Source organism: Onychostoma macrolepis, chromosome 24, assembly GCF_012432095.1.
Source record: "Onychostoma macrolepis isolate SWU-2019 chromosome 24, ASM1243209v1, whole genome shotgun sequence".
Classification (NCBI taxonomy): Eukaryota; Metazoa; Chordata; class Actinopteri; order Cypriniformes; family Cyprinidae; genus Onychostoma; species Onychostoma macrolepis.
Window position 1 is genome coordinate 24,953,204 of NC_081178.1, and position 17,441 is coordinate 24,970,644.

General features: G+C 37.1%; 1 protein-coding gene across 1 annotated transcript in view; it reads left to right on the forward strand.

Moving 5' to 3' along the window:
- Positions 1 to 17,441, forward strand: part of rreb1a (ras responsive element binding protein 1a) — a 52,463-nt gene that overhangs the window by 19,053 nt on the left and 15,969 nt on the right. The window contains 2 exon segments of the mRNA XM_058766114.1: positions 12,218 to 12,343; positions 12,830 to 13,059. Coding sequence (XP_058622097.1) covers positions 12,218 to 12,343; positions 12,830 to 13,059 — 356 coding nt within the window.

The following is a 17,441-nucleotide window of genomic DNA, read 5'->3' on the forward strand; positions in this document are numbered from 1 at the left end:
TAATTATACTGACCCTAAACTTTTCAACAGTAGTGTATTTGATAAATGTGTTACCATAAACTTAGTTTATATGCAAATTTGCAATTTTATGCTAAAATGTGCATTAAAAGATGTGAATGGAATCTCTATTACAGAGACTTGGGTGAAATATGGAAGCTACTTGCTATATATATATATATATATATATATATATATATATATATATATATATATATATATATATATATATATATATATATATATATATATATATATATATATATATATATATTTATTGTTATTATTATTATTATTTTTTTACATTAAAAAATACACTTGTTAAATCACACTGGTAATGCATCAGGGATGCTGGCTGTGTAAAACCAATCTGGCCTGCTTGTTGCTGATGTATTCCTCACTTTGTCTCTCCTTTTGTTTCCTCCTTTTCTCTGACTACTGTGCGATTCACACCAAAGCCAATAACAGTCGCTGAATACAGTCAGTATCCTGTCATCATCATCAGAGCAGTGTAACATGGGAGAAGCTGGGTGTGTTTGACGGGGGCAGAGCTTAAAATCCATCCACACACACACACACACATACTCTGGCGTGGCTAAAGACCACAGCAACCTAAAATGTCTCCTCCACCCAGGCCATTATACCTGCCTCTTTGCCTCTCAATTAGGCAGTCTTACCAGCCACTAATCTGATAATCTCTGTCCTGTCTCTCTCATCCAATCCTCCATCTCTCTCACATCTCTCCTCTGACGACTCCTTCGCTTGTCTCTCCATCTTGTCTCCATCCCCCACCACCAACGGCAAAGTTTTCTGTGAACTTTTTATGGTCATCTGTCTTCAGTCAGTTACGTCCCCCTCTCCCTCTCTCTAATTTAAAGACTCACGCTCCATCACCCCCTCTGCACGTCTCCTCTCTTTTGAAAAGCTCCTGCACAAAGAGGATAAAGCTACGTAAGTCTCTCCTCCTCTTCGTCTGTGCATCTCTGTATCCCTCCATCCTGTCTGCGGACGGCTAACAGACGTTAAACGGGCCAATCACTGATTAGTGATGCAACAAATGATGCTAAACAACTCCTTATTGTGTTTATTAGGAGCAGGCCTAGACAGAATATGCAAAGTTTTCCTGTGCTGTTTTAGGTGAAAATCAGCAGAATTTGTTTAAACATTAGGTAATGTCAGAAATATTATAACTACACTATTATAAAATATAAGTAATAAAATTCTAGTCTTCTAACAAGCTAGTAATTTAGCAAGTTTTCTATTTATATTTTTAGCAACTGCAAGTTAAAAAAAAAAAAAAGTCTACTCTGGTCTACTCTTAGTAATAGCTGACAGTATTATCACATAAAATTAAATAGAAATGGGCTGTATAAGCAAAAATGTATTTTTGCCAAATTCTTAAGAATTCTAGATACACTACCATTCAAAAGCTGGGGGTCAAACGTTTTTTATTGTTTTGAATATTTTAATAGTTATTAATAATGTCTTAATAGTGCTGTCAAATGATTAATCGCATCCAAAAATAAAAGTTTTTGTTTGTGTGTGTGTGTACTGTTTATTTATATATATAAATATAAATATATATATATATATATATATATATATATATATATTTTTTTTTTTTCAAAATATATGCTGTATGTGTGTGTTTTATATATATATATAAATATATAAATAAACAGTACACACACACAAACAAAAACTTTTATTTTTGGATGCGATTAATCTTTTGACAGCACTACTTAATATGTTGTGAAATATTACAATTTAAAATGTATGTATCATTTGCTGGGCAAGAAGCATTTATTATAGATTTTGAAAATGAATGTGCTGTTTCATATCTATCTGTCTGTCTATGTCAGAATTCCTTGGTGGGTAGAACTTTAGAAATAGAAAGAAAAGTATTTATTTGAAATGTAATTCTTTTGTAACATCATAAATGTCTCGACCGCCTCTTTTAGTCAATTTAATGAATCCATGCCGAATAAAAGTATTAATATCTTGGGGGTAAAAATTTACCCCAAACCTTCAAATGGTAGTGTGTTATCACTATATATACATTTTAATGTGAAAATATGTAAAGTAAACCTATAAGAAATTTTATTTCGCAAACCTATAAAATATGTATCACTGAAAGTAAGTCAATAAGTGAGTCAGATGTGGATTCAGTAACTGCTTGATTTGTCAGAATAATTCAAACCGGTAGGTTCAGAGTTTGTGAGTCTTCTTGATTGAATCATTGTAAGAGTGATCGTACCACACTGGCCATATAGCCAAAATAGAAGTAATACTCAAACATTTACAGTAACTGACAAATTTCTGCTGTATGTTGTTTTAACCGGGCTGAAGTATTTTCTAAACAAACACATCAAGGGCAATTTCTAGAACTTGATCTACTAAAGTGTCTTGATTCAAAGCAGCCTTTTTGATGCGAGTTAAATTGTACCATGACTGCAGGTCAAACTCCAGCCACTGAGATCGAGATTGTCTGTAAGAATGGCTCGTTTCATGGGGCTATGATTCAACACAGCAGGTTTTGCAATGCTTTTATTACTTTATAACAGATTTCAAGGTCAAAAGTCTCATCCTGAAAGAAAGTATGTGTGTGTGTGTGTGTTCATAGGCATGCATATTAAACTCCCTGTTTGTGGTCTCCCTGCAGTGTGAGCAGTGGTTGCTGACACACGAGGTGCACTGCGGTCCCTCTTCAACCTCCGAACGCCAGCAGAATAGCACAACCTCGTCTGAGGACGGGTAAATATACCTCACCGTCCGGTCCGAGCCGAGCCGAGGCTGCCTGTCCGCGTGAGCATCCTCACTGTTTGCACATGCAGCATGGATGACTGGCCTGCTTATCAAGTCCCGCCCACAAGTTTCACCTGAAACTTTGAGTTTTATCTCTCCTTCTTTATTTCATCTTTTCATCCACATGTCTGTTCATCTTCGCTGTTTTACAGTCACAGCCAAACTCATACTTCACAGTATGCCACACATCCTTGGCTCGCATTCCTCTGCTCTGTCATTCATCAAATTCAGCTCTTCCACTCCTTTGCAGTGTGCATGCGGCCTATTACTGGAAAAACAGTGAAGCTAGCCATGTATGCAGCTTGATGGGCTTAGGATCTTTTTGATAACGAGTTAGGTAAACAAAACAGATGTGCGAATCTACTATTTGTCAAGTCGCAGTTTATTATTTTGCACAGGAACCTTTAAGCTTGAACTTTTAATCTGCTTTCAGCTCTTCAGACGTCACATGCACTTCATATACATGCTAACGTCCGCTGCATGAAGCTGGGATCTGTCAGTGTTGCGTTGTCTTGCTTTAAGACTCTTGTGCGGAAAACACGAGACGTTTTCGGTTCAGGTAGAGCGGTTATGGAATGAGTTTGCATCAAGATGCAGGAAGGAATCTGAAAAATGTTTTTGCGTTTGTTGCTTTGAAGAAAAAGAATGCGAATTGATGTAAAGACAAAATACCAGACAAAGGCCAGACTCAAAACTAAATGGAAGTTGACTTAAACTGTGTCATCAGTACTGGCGTTGATAATGAAAAAAAAAATGTCAAAGATAAAGATAGAAACTATCGTTGTGGTGACACACAAGGTTAGTTTAATTTAACATCAACTACCAATGAACACAATTTCTACATAATTTATTCATATTAAATTTCATTTCAATGTACTTTACTCATTTTTAAAATAAGTTTTATTCATGTTAATTAATGCACTGTAAACTTACATGAGCAAACAAACTTATTTTATTTTTATTAACTATTAACTGATCATTCTGTACAAAATATATTACTTATGTTAATACATTGAACTAAAGTTAACAAAAGATTCCTTATTGCAAAGCATCAACAAACTGAGATAACATTAGTTAATGCATATAGCATTTATTAATGTAGGTTAATGATAATTTTTTATGTAGAGTTGTAAATTATAATAATGTTTGTCCACATTATATTGATTTAATTTGGTTTATTTTATACCACGTATAATTTTAAAATGTTAAACTTATATTAACTTAAGTTAGAAGTTCACATTAACCAAGATTGATACGTTCTGTAAAAATATTGTTCATTGTTATTGCATTAGCTAATGTTCTGTTCTGTTCAGTGTATTTGTCATTCATCTCAGCGGTTCACTGAACAGTTTGTTGAGTCTAAATGAGAGTTAGCTACTTTTCCATTTCTCGTTCTGAAGTGTTCTCAGGTAGCAGGGTCAAAGGTCAACATTCTCTTCTGTAAAACAGCTGTGTTATCTGGGTGAAAGTATGATGCTCCTAAAAGACAGACATTCTTTTACACAAAATACAGCAGAATTACAGAATTAAGCAGCCATTGACTGCCATTCATTTGCTCCCACAATGTTATTATTCTATTTGTTGCGCCAGTATGGAATGAAATTCTTAGGGCTGTTAGATTGTTACTTTGGATGTGCTCAAACTGACATCTATTCATAGGAGCATGCTTGGTTTTCAGATAAATGACTCCGAGCGCTCCTGTGAGTCATGGCCTGTTGCTCAAGCCGCTCTTTCGTGCGCCTGCAGTCTCCCATGCTCAGACTTGTACCGCATCTGTTGAAAGTCACGGAACAGGACCCAACCATTTATCACACACCGGCAGGGCATGTAACAATGATAACAAAATGCATTAGATGTCGCCAAGATAATGTCAGTAATGCACTCAAATCAACCAAAAGATGTCGCCTTTTCTGCTTTGTGAGACTTTTCCATCGTGGTACAATACATTGTTTTACTCGGGTGTTTGATAGGACGTTGAGCTGGTGGTGATGACTCATGGTTGTGTGGGCCTGAGGCCTCTTTGTGAGGTGAGGCAGTCTGTCATCCACCAAAAACCTTTTTGAGGTGCTGCACAGATGAAGGAGATACTGGGATTTCACCATAAACAACAGCCGCACAAAAATACTTCAGATCGTGGTAAACGGTGATTTACAGTGTTGGAGAATTATTCTTAGTAAGACAATAAAAAGCTTGTTTTAGATTGAAAAATGTCAGATGAATGCATAGACGCTTCTGATGCATGTGTTAGTGCTCAGCCACCCATTTTTATATTTTTTGCTTAGCATATCTTGTTTCTGTTCTGCTCTTGGTGCATTGAACTGATTTTATAGAGGAAGTATTTAATAAGAGGTCTGTTTTTCTCACACTACTAGATTAGGCTGTTTAGGTCACATGGAACTAATTGCAGAATCATGATGGTTTAAATGCGTTGTACGGTAGTTCTTTGGTCATTCCAGTTCAGTTTACTCTCTCTAACACCTTCACGTGTCTGAAAAATGCCAGAAACCCATCCTCTCCAAACCAGAACATGTCCTCCAAACAGATGGAGACTCATCACAACATACTGCAATGAAGCACACAAGACCAGAGGTCTCATTAATTGTGTATTTGTGACCCTGGACCACAAAGCCAGGCTTAAGTCGCTGGGGTATATTTGTAGCAATAGCCGAAAATACATTGCATGGGTCAAAACTATCAATTTTTCTTTTATGCCAAAAATCATTAGGATATTAAGTAAAGATCATGTTCCATGAAGATATTTTGTAAATTTCTTACCGTAAATATATCAAAACTTCATTTTTGATTAGTAATATGCATTGCTAAGAACTTCATTTGGACAACTTTAACGGCGATTTTCTCAATATTTTGAGATTTTCTCAAAATCAGATTCCAGATTTTCAAATAGTTGTTTCTCGGCCAAATATTGTCCGACCCTAACAAACTATACATCAATGGAAAGAGTATTTATTCAGCTTTCAGAGGATGTATAAATCTCAATTTTGCAAAATTGACACTTAAGACTGGTTTTGCGGTCCAGGGTCACATTTTCTTTCATTTTATTGAATTTTATCAGTATATTATGGAAGAGGCTTTGCAAAACCCATTTTTCTGCTACTTTAAAAACAAAGCAACACAAAAATATTCTAATAGGGATTCATATTGAACCAAAAGGGACGAAAATAGAAAATATAAGTCTTATTAATCTTAATTGGAAACCTGGTGACAAACAAAGCAGGAAAGTGGAGTAGATTGTACGTTTTAGATGTATTATTATTTGTTATGCGTTGAATTTAAGTTTTTGAAAAGACGCTGCAGACCATGATGACTGTTACAGCATCCGAGGAAATTTTGCATGCTCAAAGTCTAGTGTGACCGCGGCTTAAAACGAGTCTAGAGAGATCCCCTTCATTCTACATTGTTGCATTTGCTGCTTTCCATCTGTTTATTAATTTGCCTAAAAGTGCATCTGTTATAAACTTGTTTGACTTGCAGTGTTGGATCAATATTTCAGCCCTACAAACAGCAGTTACCAAACAACACTGTCTACAATCCAATCGCAAGGTCCATTGATACCAACTTTAACAGGACACATCTCACATATTATCGCTTAATTTGTGCTTTTAATTGTTTTGGAAACTCACCGTTCTTGTGGATCAGGTTACGGGATTTGGCTGATTGAGGTGATTTTCATAGTGGATGGCCACTCGATACATGCTAGGAGGAGAATGTTGTGCCTCAGGACTTTTTTTTTTTTACTTTAAATGGGGTTTATAACGTCCCGTTGTGTTTTGCCTCGAGCACAATGCAGGTTCAGTAGGCCATTACGTAAAGTTCAGAGGCTTATTCCCCTCTGAGCCATCGCTTGTGTAATACCCAACAGTCAACTCCAAGGCGAATGACTTTCGAATGTGTGATTTACGCGAGAAAGAGAGGGAGTACTAGTAATATTCCTTCCACTCTGTCCTAGTTTGGCCCCAGACCAACCCCCTTTCTCTTGGTCTTTGTAAACACAGCTCTACTGATACCCTGATCTTTGCCCTCAGAGAGTTAGAGAGACCAAACGTGAAAAGTTCAAGCTGGCAAACTGCACACGAGTCCATAAACTGGTGACTGAATGCACCAACTTTGTCATTTGAGTGTGAGGTTTTGTGTAGCTCGGTCTGGCAAGTCAGGACGTGGAAGGGCGGAGGAAAGGCCCCAGTTGCTCGGAGTCACTCAAACATATGATTGGTAGGGAGAAGAGATGCGAACGGCTACTCTGAAACTCTTCTTTTACACCAAGAGCTTTGGGCAGTAACCGTACAAGAGTTGTAGCTTCCTTCCTCTGCCGCCTCATTTATGTGTTAGACAATACTTATTTCACACATGAGACTCTGGATTTCTCCTGTTTCCTTTTGAGTGCTGTGATGTCAAGGAAGACACTGGAGGCTGTAATAAACAGCCAACATATGGCCACTGGATTTACTGCTGTCACAACCCCCTTGCCTCGTTGCAGACCTATTCTCAGTTTAACCACAAAGCAAACTAGTCTTTTTCAAACCATCTCCCACTCAGGAAGAACATTTATAATTTGATCCTCTCCTTTCCCTTTATAAAAGCCATTCAAGACCTCTTCCCACCAGGTAACTGAGATTCTGCACTACGGTCGCTCCGTATCTGTTTGCTTTTGAAGTGCACGTGTCACTTTTGGCAGTTTGGCTCAGAGCTATTGTCTGACAGCCATCCTCGCAGGCCCAACCCACCCGACTCTGTCATTTGCATCCCAGAAGCCAGGCCAATTACAAGGTAACTACGGTATCCTACAAGGTTGCCAAGGTTTTTGACTAAATTGTACATTGGCAGCTTTGTGGCTAGAGTGGATGCTTTGACTTCAGGTCCAAGTTTTATGGTAAATTTAGATTAGGATTGCTTCTCTAATAAATAGTCAGGTGTTATTTGGACTTGGCAGCATCATATTTGTGTCTCATGGTAAAGTAGAAGGAAGGACAAGCCATTGATAATTAATTAAAAAATGTCGTGCTGAAACCGACTTTTTGTTGCACTGATTGGTCATTTGTGTAGCATCACGAATGTGTTGGCCTTAAATGTTAAACCAAAAATGTTTTTTATATATTTATATAATTTAGTAGTGTTCATAGATAAAAATGAATAACTAAATTAATTATAAGTAATGTTGAAATAATTAAATAGGGAAATTACAGACATTTGGGGTGAATCAAAATAAGACATACCTTGATTTTTATTTGTTTTAGCTTATTTTACAGCTTTTGTTTTAAAAAGTCTGGTTTAGACTGATTTGATTTGAATTTAATAGCGTCAAAATGTGTGTATATATATATATATATATATATATATAGTATCAATGCAATGCAAGGCCTGCATAAATGCACACTTGCAGAAATAGCTATAATCATTTGAATGCCTAGTGTATTAGTTTAGTCAATATTTTCTAACACTTTAAGAAGAACCGATTCTCACTGTTAACTGGATGCTTATTAGCATGCCTATTATTAACATTGGCTGTTTATTATTACTTATAAAGCACATGACCATATTCTACATCCCTAATTCTACCCAATACCTAAACTTAACAGCTACCTTACTAACTATTAATAATCAGCAAATTAGGGGTTTATTGAGGCAGAAGTCGTAGTTAATGGTTTGTTAATAGCGAGAATAAAGTGTGGTGATATTTCATCTAATTTTGTAATGCCTCGTTTAAGATTTTCCAGTGGTTAAAGCTAGTGGCTTTTTCCAACTGACACCCTGTTGTGAAATGCAGTCAGTTTAGTGTTAATATTACTAATTTTGATTGGCATTTAAACAATATTTTCTACCATTTTAAAGTAGTTTTGTTTGTTTTCTGTAACTTTTCAAAGGTACGCATTCACATTTTCGATTATTTTCCAGGATATTTGAAGATGTTTATGTAGGGTAAAGCAGTGAGGGACAGATGGAAGACGAAACAAGATGGAGAGACAGAGAGAGAGAGAGGGAGCAGCAGAGGCATTCTTGTTTGCTCGGTTTGGCACTGTGTGAGGACTTTTCCACTCTTGTGTGCTTCTGACTGACACACAAACGCTCAAAGAGCTCGCATACGGTCACACACGAACGCACACGCCAGCACAACCATAACATATTCTCTCTTCATAGTCTCCCAAAATCACCTCTGCTTTCCCACCGTTTGTCTTTTGACTTGTTTTAACAAGGATGTGCAAGAAGCTCTTTCTGTCGTGTGTGTGTGTGTGCAGGAAAGTGAGAGTGATGGGTGGGAACAGATGTAGTAACAGCAGCCCCCCAACTCCCTCCACCCCCACTATCTCTCCCAGCAAGAGAGCGAGAATCTTATGACAAGTACAGCTCTCTCTCGCTCACTCTCGCCCCAAACCCCCACCCCAAATCCTTGCACAACTCGAAACCTGCCCTGCTGTTGTGTAATCCCTTGTCTTTCTACCTCTAATCATCAACAGAACCCAACAGTCTCTTACTCGACTTTCCACACCCGAATACAGGTTTTCCCTCCTCTCCCTTTTCTCAACGTTCACTTCTTATTTTCAGCATCTTTCTGGTTTCCTCTTTGATTCATAGTACTAGTTTGTCCCTCACCACATTCATAAACTGTGCATTTTCCTGCGAAAACGCCCCGCCCATCATGCAAACATCCTATCAGAGGAGTGGCCTTATCTTGACTAATGAGAGCTTTGATGAGATGCTTGTTTATGGCTTCCATGAGAACGATGCCTTTTATCTTTGTAAAAAAAAGTTTTACTGATCCTTGCATTTAAACTAGCAAAAAACATGGGAAAACCTAATGCAATTCTAGTTTTAAAACTCATGTGGTGTAACTATTGAGTAGAAAGACCGGCCTGCGGTCCCCATGAGGGAAAAAAAAATAATACTAAAAATAGTAAATGATGTTTATCTGAAAGTGTAACAATGCAAACAGGTTTTCTGTAAGGGGTTGGTTTAGGGTTAAGAGATAAAAAAGATTGTTTGTTCAGTATAAAAGTATTAGAAGTCTATAGAAAGTCGCCACAATTCACAGAAACAAACGTGTGTGTGTGTGTGTGTGTGTGTGTGTGTGTGTTGTTTTTAGGGACCATTTGATATTTTACAACCTGAACTCAATTGCTTTGTCAAAAATGCTAAATTAGCTGATATTTAATTAAGAGACCTAATGACTGACACACATGGTTTGTCTGGAATCACATGAGTAGGTATTACATTGGAACAAACCTGTGAAAATGTTTGTTCTGTCTGTGTAGTATGAATGTGTGTACTAGGAATGAAATCTGGACGTACAACATCCGACATGTTGTCATTGGGCCTATTTTACGCTTTTTACGCATTTAAACCTGGTCTTTTCACAGAAAATGCTTGAAGTGGCCAAGTGTAAATAGGCCTATTGTCATGTGACCTACCAGCATTAGTTGTGTCACTTCACTGCCATTCATTTAATCCTCTCCTGTGGCCTCATGGGATTGTAAAGTGTCCATCAGATGCGCACTTCAGAAGCAGTTGGCCATCCTACCCTAGTAAAAAAAATTATTATTTAAAATACTAAGTATACTTCAAATCCATTAACATATTTATTGATATATAACTTAAGACTTACTGATATAAAATTATAGTTAAACTTTATTTGGAGTATTTCTTTATTACACAATGCACATTTCTTAATATTATGCCTAAAATGGGTTTTAATATCACTATTAATAAGGATTGTATGATCTCTAAATATATTGCATTTAAAGACTGATATTATACAAAGTACACCTGAAGTATACTTGCAATAGTTCCACTTTAGCACAATCAAATGTACTTCAGTATATCTTTAGTTTAGCACTACTTCCGCACAATTAAAATGCATTAAGCACAAAATTACTGTAGTTGTTCCAATTTAGCAGACTTTAAGTATACCAGTTTAGTATGCAATCGCAGGGTATTTTTATTAAGCACATAAATATGTAAATGTATTTATAATATACTTGGCACAAAATAAATGTATTTCAAATATATTTTAGTATTTTTTTTTTCACTGGGGTAGTCATCCATTCATCTATTGTTTTTAAGAAAACTACACAATCAGACATACTACTGTTTTTCATTTACCGTTTTTCTCCTACTGTACAGGCCACAGGGTCTGCAGAGGTCCTCTCTATGATATAATTTCTTAATTTGTTATTATTTGTTGTCACTAAAGTGAATTGAATGTGCTTGTCAACCCCCTCTTTAGTTATTTTGAGGAGCAAGGGCTATCCACATTCAACTGCAGTTGAACGAGTGCATTCAGTATTTTGCTAGCAGGCTGTTTCTGCAGGAATTTGGTTTACCTCCATTTGGCTACAAGGCGTATGTGAAGTGTCTCTTGTTGGCCCCCCTGATCATATCTACCATGTTGTTATGGTCCAGCCAGCAGCAGATCCTGTTGTCCAACAGCCTCGTCACACACCCAGACACACATTCCCTTATCCTCTCTCCAAAAGAGGAAGCGGCCCAGACCGCAGAGGAGCTTCCTGTGTGGCTGCGGATGGGAAACGGCAATTAGCAAAGAGAGAAGCTCGTTCTTTTCTCCATCTTTTTCCCCTCCCAAATCTCTCCCATCCTTCCTCTCGACAACTGTTCCAACTCTCCCTCCCTCGTTTTAACACATTACCAATCTCTTTTAGTCATTAGCACGCTTATTAAATTGTAACCAACACTTAGAGTGCTGCTTTTTAGGTCAATGCACCTCGAGCATCTCCCATCATCCCCTCAGGAATGAACCCCTTATGACCTTCCCCTCTTAAAAGTAGCGCTTAGACCCCCCCTGCTCATCCAGATTAGCATCTACAGCCATCTGCCATGCCGGCGCCCACCAAAGCAGAGATTTTCCTGTGTGGTCGTCTGTAGTTGTCCAAAAATTGGATGGAACCATCATGGCTTCATAGGCCACACCTGTGATGTTTCCAGTTGTTTCAGCCAATCAGATCTGTTTTTTTTTTTCTTAACCTTTGCTAGAAAGAGAATACAGAATGAAACTTCATAGTTGGCTATTGCGTCACACTTTGTTTAATGACGACTCTTACACACTTGCGTTGGACATACGCTTGTGGTCATGAGACAGGCGGACATGCTCCCTCACTTGTGCTCTCCAGACAGGTGCTGGAGCCATAAAGCACAAAGAGAATGTGTGTACTGTGCCTCATCTAGAGAACACGCGTTATGTTCCACTGACTGTACCAAGTACTCTGTGTAGTGTACTCGCTGGACAATTTTCCATTCTTCCAATCGTTTTAGCCCCCAGATGCTTTAGAAGGAAGGAAGCTGTTTTCTGAATGTCAAGTTACCAGAAGATACAAGCTGTTTTTCCAGTGCACTCAAAGCATCCTTGGTTTATTTGCCTAACCTTTTTTCTTTTTTTTTTTCTCCATAGTTATGGAAAATTCAACAGAGGAGAGCAGAACAGAATCTGCAAATTGCACCCTTACTAGGGAGGAGGCGGAGCTAAGCGATGAGCGCCAGAGCCCCGCCCCCACAGGAACACACAAAACACACACAGGTAGAAATATGTCTGTCTATCCATCTATAGCTCCATCCATCCATCTTTCTATCTATTATTCATTCTATCCATCTATCATCCTATCGATAGTTCTATCTATTGATCAGTCTATCTATCTTTCTATCATCTATTGTTCTATCCATCATTCCTTCTATCTATCTTTCCATTCATCGTTCATCATTCTATCCATCATTGTTTTGTTTATTGTTCGATCTACTGATCTATCGATCTATCACTCTTTTACTCTATCTATCTTTCTGTCAGTCCATTGTTCATTCCATCATCCATCCCTCTCAATCTTTCTGTCCATCGTTACTTCTATCTTTTGCTCCATCCATCTATTTATCATTTGTTGTGTCTATCATTCTATCTATTTATCTATAGATCCATCTGTCTTTCTACCCATCTATCGTTCTATCCATCAATCTTTCTACCTATCACTCTATCATTCATTAAAATAATACAAAGAAATGAAAACATCCACAGAGAGTTCTACCAGTGTAGAGGAGGAAGCAAATGAATGGGAGAACGGACAGAATAGATTAGACGGAGAGATGGAGGTAGCCGATGGGGTGGACCTGTCTTCCATTAACTCCATGATGAACACTGTGATGAAAGCAGCTCAGCTTAACGGCAGCGTAGACTCCGCCCACACCACGCCCAGTAAGGTGTCCGTCAAAAGCCCCAGCACCAACCGCAGTGGAAGAAAGAACCAGGTAAGAGGTTACGAAGAATAAGAGTGAAAATCACATACATACTTGATAAATGTGATATTAGCGAATATACATGGATTTACATGCATAAACCTGCTATTAAAATTTATATACTGTATGTAATAACAGTAAAGTAAAACACAGAAGATGTTTCCTAGTATTTTGTGCAGCAGAGACAGTGTTGATGTCATTTTGCAGTCGGAAACAAGAACTATTTGTGGTTATAAAACACAAAAAATATTTATGATCCAAACTCAACATTCAAATGTCTCACACTGATTCATAATCTCAAAACAAACTCATGCTGACTCAGTCCTCAAATAAACCAATCAGACGAGCCATGCAATGTCCTTGGATGCGTTCCAGTTCACATACTTTTATTATACAAAAGTTTGTATTTTGCTGCTGATGAGAGAGTTGATATTTTTAAGCACGTAACCAGACAGTTCAACATTGTGGCTTGTGACCACTTCATGAAATTGCATTGCACATAATCAAGTTGTGTAACATCTAGCTATATTAATGACCTTAAAATAAATTTTTAATTTGTTTAATGCATTTAAAAACTGTCGTCTACTGTAGGCAGATTTTGCAGACTGTTTTTAATGAACTATAATGGCATAACACTAATTCTAATCTTGAACAGTAGAGATTTAAGATTAAAGTTAACAGGAATGCAGCTCTTAATAATGAATAGCCGCTGCTTATATACGTGTGTTTTTGTGGTTAGAAAGTAGTACAGGTGGGAAGGACTTTATGGATGTAGCATCCTGCTTTTAAAACGGAAAGTGACAAATGGTCTTCTGGCATCTCAATCCACCTTTTGTTCACCCGGCTGCATCACATGGCTCCCATTAGAGCATGCAATTCATCCCTTAACACTACGGTGTGGGGCAACAGGTGTCGCTTTTAACCCCTTAACACTCCCGTGGAACTCTAGGGGGGAAGTTCAGTGTCTGAAGATTTGGATCCAAACCATCCACCCCCCTTAAACATGTTCCTTCCACATAAAAAAAAAAAAAAAACGTTTTAATTTTGCCTGTAGGATATTGGGTATACAATCTCATAGACTTGCATCGAAGGACATATCTAGAGAGCAGAATAGAAATTTGAGTGTGGGATGTTTTAGCCAGTAGGCAGTATTTCACCTGGAGAGGCTGCAGTCTAGTTCTCAGGCCTCTTTCGCTCCTTTTGAGGAAAAGTAAAGAAGCTTACAGTGCGTTGTGTAATTTACTGGATTAACTGAGAATAAAGAGACGCACCAAAGTACAGAACACTGCAGACAGGTACTGCTGAACACAAACAGGTTCAGACAAAACCGGTAAAAAAGAAAAATTGCTAACAGGTGTTTGCTCAGGTGCACCATGAATTGTAATGGTGAAAAAAAAAAAAGAGACAAATGCCTTACAGCATTTACATCCTCTTTTTGAATCATCCAAGGAAATTGACTTTTCAAAAGTACAAACGTTTTTTTTTTTAATGCTTTTTGAAAGATGTCTCTTGTGTTCTTCAAGGCTGCATTTGTTTGATGAAATATATACAATAAAAACATTGTGAAATATTGAAAATAACACTTTTCAGTCACACTTTATATTAAGTGGCTTTAACTACTATGTACTTAAATCAAAAATAAGTACAGTGTACTTATTGTGTTCATACTGTATTGCAAAACACTATTGCTGCTATTGAGGGGGATACGGGTAGGTTAGGGACAGGTTTGGTGGTATGGGTAGGTTTAAGGGTGGGTTAAGGTGTAAGGGATGGGTCAACAGTGTAATTATAAATGTAATTACAGATGCAATTACATATAGGTATTTAAAAAATATAAGTACAATGTAAAAACATGTATGTACACAATAAGTGCATTATACCAAATGATTAATTTTAAATGTAAGTACATAGTAGTTAAGGCCACCTAATATAAAGTGAGACCCACTTTTCTTTCATAATATATTTTAAAATGTAATTTATTTCTGTGATCAAAGCTGAATTTCCAGCATCATTACTCCAGTCTTCAGTGTCACATGATCCTTCAGAAATCATTCTAATATGCTGATTTGCTGCTCAAGAAACATTTCTGATTATCAGTGTTGAAAACAGTTGTGCTGCTTTTTTCAGCAATTAACAGTACTTATTTGAAATAGAAAGCTTTACCACCATTTTTGACCAATTTAATATATTCTCAATAAATAAAAGGATTATTTTCTTTAAAAAAAAAAGTTTAAAGTCCCTAAACTTTCGAATGGTAGGGTGTAGCAAGTGTATTAAACCAATTTATGACCTATAGACTTTTTGTAAGCAGCCCAGCATGAATGGGACTTCCTTATATGACGAAACTATCCCTGCCAATTAAGGTCAAAAAGCAAACGTTGTCTGTGAATGACACTTCCCCTCATAACATGCAGAATGGTAAATACGGTCAGCTTGAGCAGTTGGCGCTGGCTGGTCCTGAACCGAAGCCAAGAGAGTCACAGAAGGAAAACAAGCCCTACGCCAGCGTGCCACCAGAGGAAAAGGAAGTGCTCTTCTCTTCCTAGAGATGTTTTTGAAGATTCCAGTCTAGTTTAACCGCTTGTTATGTTTGTAGATCACATGGGCGTCTATTTAGGGCTGGATTTGTGATGACTCATGTGCCGCCTTTTTTTCTTTATATTTATTATGAGATAGCTACGCATTTATTTTATGACATCATATGAGTAAGCATACAAGGCATTCTGTCATGTGACGGCATCAGATCTGTTACAACAGGAACTGGTCTCACTGAACAGTGCTGCTATGTTTGCAATTAAAGAGACAGTTCGCATAAAAATGAAAGTTTGGTCATCATTCAAGTTGTTCCAAGCTTATATGACTCTATTTCTTATGTTGAGTGTAAAAAAGGGTATTTTGAGGATTGTGGGTAAACTAACAGATGTTTGTCCCCAATGGGGACCAGAAACTGAAGAAAGAAACTCATACAGGTTTGGAACAACTTGAGAGTGAGTAAATAATGACAGAATTTTCATTTTTGGGTGAACTATACCTTTAATGATCTGACGTGCTGTCAACGGCAGCGAGAGGGAGGCAGTGTGTGTGTGTGTGTGTGTGTGTGTGTGTGGTGTCGGTTTACACAGATTTCCACTCGAGGAGAAAGAGGAAACAGTTCTCGCTCCGTTAAGATGCTCTTCTTGAAATACACAAACTTCAAAACAAAACACAACTGCTGGAGGAGAGAATCTCATTGATTTTAAAAACATTCAGAGTTACTAAACAGAAGATCTTCAGATTCACGATTGTGGCCTGTATTTAAAAAAAAAAAAACTGCATTCGTGCAGAAAAAAGTTAACTGTATCGCTGTTGTATTTGTGTAACAGTAGAGTGTTTGTGCTCTGTGGTCGTGCAGCAGTGACTGATGCAGTTCCTGGGGTTGAGCAAGTGTTTATTTAACAGAGTGAATTTAGCTCAGTATCTCACACATACAACATGTTCTGACAAGACATTCAAGGTCGGAAGACAAGGCCTCATTCCCTGCCTCCTGCATATGGGTTTTTACCCACGCTCCTTGAAAGTGTGACTCAGAGTGATGACCATAAGAACTTATACAAAAAGACTAGCTTTTGTTTATTCTTGAATGTAATATTTTTTTTATTTTTTTTTTCTAATGTTTTGTGGGGTTTTTTTCATGAGCTTTGAGGCTCATCTGTTCAAATGTTTTTTTTAATACTTTTATTCAGCAAGGAATCATTAAATTGATCAAAAGTGACAGTAAAGACATTTTCTAATGTTACAAAGGAGTTCTATTTTAAATAAATGCTGTTCTTTTGATCTTCATTTGAACTATTCATCAAAGAATCCTGAAAAAAGTATCACTGTTTCCACAAAAATATGAATGTTTTCAACATTGATAATAATCAGAAATGTTTGTTGAGCAGCAAATCAGTATATTAGAATGATTTCTGGAGGATCATGTGATGCTGAAGACTGGAGTAATGATGCTGGAAATTCGGCTTTGATCACAGCAATAAATTACATTTTAAAATATATTACAATAGAAAACAGCCATTTTAAATTGTAATAATATTTCACAATATTCCTTTTTTTTAATGAATTTTTGATCAAATAAATGCAGCCTTGGTGAGCAGAAGAGATTTTTAAAAGCATTAAATATCCCCAAAATTTTGAATTGTAGTTGACAAAATAATAAAGTTGAATAAAATAAAATGAAGTAAATAAGTTGACAAAACAAACTTTTATCACACATGCGCTTCAAAAATAGTAGTTTTTAAGTGCGCTCTGGTGTACAAAAACAGCTGTTGTGCCAACAAGATGTCAAAGTTTTATCCTCGCCAGAACTTTTTTAAACACAAGCTTTTGCCACATAGTATAATACAGTGCTCTGTATGCTG